Consider the following 4019-nt stretch of genomic DNA (forward strand, 5'->3'; position numbering starts at 1 on the left):
ACAATGTTAATATTTACAAATAAGCAACTTAAAAATTTATTTATTTAAAATTTTAAAAATATTTATTAATTAATTTTCATAATAGATATTTTAATATCTTGATAATAGTGTTTTATGTTAATAATTTTACCAAATTGTAAATTTGAAAAGTGATTATATTTCCATTTTTCTTTTGAACAACAAAGGAAAATTAGAGAAACCTCAACAAAACTTCTCATCAATTAGCAGAAAAGTGAAAAAAAAAAAAGATGAAGAAGAAGATGATCATTATCATCATTCAATGAAGAATCATTGAATACCTACACCAACAATCCCTGATACATTCACCAACCTAAATTATGTTCTTTATTTTTTTTATTAATATATATTGCATTAAATTCTTCTTCCATTTATGAAAGCTCAACTTCTGACAGTTTACAAACTTCCATTTTCTTTCCCCTTCCCAATATCTCTCCATGCCTCTGCTTCTCTCTCATTTTCAAAACATTGTTCTTGTATTGTTCTTTGAGTAGTAAAAATATTGTTTTTCGAGGTAAAACTAAACAAAAAAGATATAATTTTGATTTGAAAAGGAAAGGAGTTGTTTATGCTATACAATTGACAAGAAAATTCACTTTGGTTTGTTTGTTTTATTGGCTTATATATGCTTGCAAAGTCTGACAAAGGTAAGTTCAACCTTTCTCCTGTAAAAAAAAAAAAATCTCTTTTTTGGTGCAAAATTTCAATTCATTTTGTTGGTTTCTTACAGGTACTGTTTTGGGATTTTCTGGTCATAACAAGAGCCTCTACCAAGTCTGCTCAACAGTTGTTCTTGTTGGAGGTATTGCCCTTTAGTGGGGCTTTGCTGAATTTGGTAAAAAATAAAATGTTGTCTTAGAAAACTAGTCATGATATGGTGGTGGTGATTTGAAGTTTAAAGATAAAAAGATTGAGTAGGTTAAAAAGTGGTGCCTTTTTGGTTTTGTTTATTAAAGTTTTAAACCTTTTGGCTTAAATGGCTTTTGGTTTCTTTGGTTCTTTACTAATTCTATCACTCTTGTTCAAGCACTTTACTTGTCAACTACCCAATACAGATGAGTTTTATGTCTCTAATTTCTTGAAGAAAATGGGGTTAAACTCTTCCATGTCCTACAACTTCTCTGGTTCTGTTTGTTCATGGAAAGGGATGCACTGTGATACCAAGAAGGAGAATTTAATTGGGTTAAAAGCTTCAAGTTTAGGCCTTTCTGGTATCATACCTGATACCACCATTGGAAAGCTAGCTAAGCTTCAGTCTTTGGATCTTAGCAATAACAAAATCACTGCTTTGCCTTCAGATATATGGAGTTTAGGCTCACTCAAGTGGCTTAACCTATCTTCAAACCAGATTTCAGGGTCTCTTCCTAACAATGTTGGCAACTTTGGTCTGCTTGAAGTTATTGATCTTTCTGGCAATAATTTCTCTGGGGAAATCCCTGCAACTATAACCTCTTTACTTAGTTTGCAAGTTCTTAACCTTGCTGGAAATGGATTTGAATGGAGCATTCCAAGAGGAATTCTGAATTGTAAGGCTTTGGTTTCGGTCGACCTCTCCTCAAATCGCCTAAATGGTTCATTGCCTGATGGTTTTGGCGCAGCATTCCCTAAGCTCAAAACTTTGAACCTTGCTAGAAATGAAATTCATGGCCTGGACACAGATTTTGCAGAACTGATGTCTCTTACAAGCCTTAACATTTCCAGGAACTTGTTTAAGGGTTCAGTTATGGGTGTGTTTCAAGGGCAGCTGAAGGAGATTGACCTAAGCATGAACCAGTTTCAAGGTCACATTTCTAAGGTACAATTCAACTCTACTTACAAGTGGTCTCATTTGGTTTATCTAGACTTGTCTGAAAACCAGCTTAGTGGAGAAATTTCCTTAAATCTAAGTCAAGCTCAGAACCTTAGACATCTTAACCTTGCATATAACAGATTTGCTATACAGAAATTCCCTAGAATTGAAATGCTTTTGGGATTAGAGTATCTCAATCTGTCTAAAACCAACCTCATTGGCCACATTCCTGGTGAAATTTCACAACTGAGTATTTTACACACACTTGATGTTTCATCCAACCGTCTTAGTGGCCAAATTCCATCATTGGCTAACAAAAGCCTGAAAGTTCTTGATGTTTCACACAACAATTTGAGTGGAGAAATCCCTGTTTCTCTCTTGGAAAAACTCCCATTAATGGAGAGATACAACTTCTCTTACAACAACTTAACCCTCTGTGCTTTGGGGTTCTCCCCCGAGACCTTCAAAACAGCCTTTTATGGCTCATCAAACAGTTGTCCTATTGCTGCAAATCCTGTCCTTATCGAAAGAAGCGGTAATGGACATAAAGGGTTAAAGCTTGCCTTAGCTTTAACCCTCTCCACGGTCTGCTTGCTTGCTGGGTTGCTAATCCTAGCCTTTGGTTGTAGAAGGAAATCCAGGAAATGGGTTGTTAAGCAACCTTCATATAAAGAGGAACAACATATTTCAGGTCCTTTTTCCTTCCAAACCGACTCCACCACATGGGTGGCTGATGTCAAGCAGGCAACATCTGTCCCGGTTGTGATATTTGAGAAGCCACTACTAAATATCACATTCGCAGACCTCTTGTCTGCAACTTCGAATTTCGATCGAGGGACATTACTAGCAGAAGGGAAATTCGGGCCTGTTTATCGAGGATTTCTGCCTGGTGGAATTCATGTAGCTGTTAAAGTTTTGGTTCATGGATCAACATTGACAGACCAAGAAGCTGCAAGAGAGCTTGAGTATCTTGGTCGAATCAAACACCCCAACCTTGTTCCTTTAACCGGATATTGCTTGGCTGGGGATCAAAGGATTGCTATTTACGATTACATGGAGAATGGGAACTTTCAGAATTTGCTACATGACTTGCCACTTGGTGTTCAGGCAACAGAGGATTGGAGCAATGATACATGGGTAGAAGACAACAATGGCATACAAAATGTTGGCTCTGAAGGGTTATTAACAACCTGGGCATTTCGACACAAAATAGCCCTTGGTACTGCACGAGCACTTGCATTTCTCCATCATGGCTGCTCGCCCCCGATAATCCATAGAGATGTTAAAGCTAGTAGTGTTTATCTTGACTTAAATTTGGAGCCTAGATTATCTGATTTTGGATTGGCCAAGATTTTTGGAACTGATCTAGAGGATGAAATTGCACGGAGTTCGCCTGGATATGTGCCGCCAGAATTCTCTCAACCCGAATGTCATGCCTCCACACCAAAATCCGACATATATTGCTTCGGCGTTGTTCTGTTTGAGCTTATCACAGGGAGAAAGCCAATCGGAGATGATTATCCAGAGGAGCAAGAAACTAATTTAGTGAGTTGGGTTAGAGGATTGGTGAGAAAGAATCAAGGATCAAAGGCAATTGACCCTAAAATCTGTGATACCGGACCTGATTACCAAATGGAAGAGGCTCTCAAGATTGGATATCTCTGCACAGCTGATATTCCTAGCAAGCGACCGAGCATGCAACAAATTGTTGGCCTTCTCAAGGATATTGAACCAAGAACTTCTCTATGAAAAATGAAACAACTATGTTTGCCTCTTTTTTACTGCTTCTACCTTTTTTTTTTACCATGAGTTTTTGCTTATGCCACCATGGGAGAGGATGTAGAGTAGCTGTTAAATTGTGTCTTGGAATCTCATATCTTTGTCTTTTACCTTTCCATTGTTGGCATCATAGTTATAATACACAAGTTTGATCCTTGAAACTTTCAAATAGAATTCTCGTTTCAAGTTTTCTTATCGTTTAATCTTCATGCAAACAAGTAAATCAATCTGGAACATGTTTATTGGACCAAAGAAAAGTAATGGAGTGTTGCCAAGCTTTGAATGCTTAGGTCATGCAATTGCAGCCTTTGGTCGCCCTACAGACAGTTGCATAAGCCTTGTATGAAAAGCAAACTCTGTCCGTTACCAGTTGCAGTTATTTTATTTAGTGGGGGGATATGGAGGTAGTTGGGAGCACCTCGAGAGTAATAGT

At 37.5% G+C, this 4019-nt stretch overlaps 1 protein-coding gene across 1 annotated transcript; it reads left to right on the forward strand.

Moving 5' to 3' along the window:
* Positions 1-396: 396 nt before the first annotated feature.
* LOC105773258 (probable LRR receptor-like serine/threonine-protein kinase At2g24230) lies at positions 397-3782 on the forward strand. The gene is made up of 2 exons (XM_012594992.2): positions 397-665; positions 749-3782. Exon 2 carries the CDS (start codon positions 995-997, stop codon positions 3554-3556), a length of 2562 nt encoding a protein of 853 aa, XP_012450446.1. The 5' UTR covers positions 397-665; positions 749-994; the 3' UTR covers positions 3557-3782.
* The last annotated feature ends 237 nt before the right edge of the window (positions 3783-4019 follow it).

Source organism: Gossypium raimondii, chromosome 6 (assembly GCF_025698545.1).
Source record: "Gossypium raimondii isolate GPD5lz chromosome 6, ASM2569854v1, whole genome shotgun sequence".
In the NCBI taxonomy this organism is placed as follows: Eukaryota; Viridiplantae; Streptophyta; class Magnoliopsida; order Malvales; family Malvaceae; genus Gossypium; species Gossypium raimondii.

Bases quoted from the DNA above. Each gene is read 5' to 3' on its own strand.
- LOC105773258 (XM_012594992.2), top strand. From the start codon at position 995: ATGGCTTTTGGTTTCTTTGGTTCTTTACTAATTCTATCACTCTTGTTC.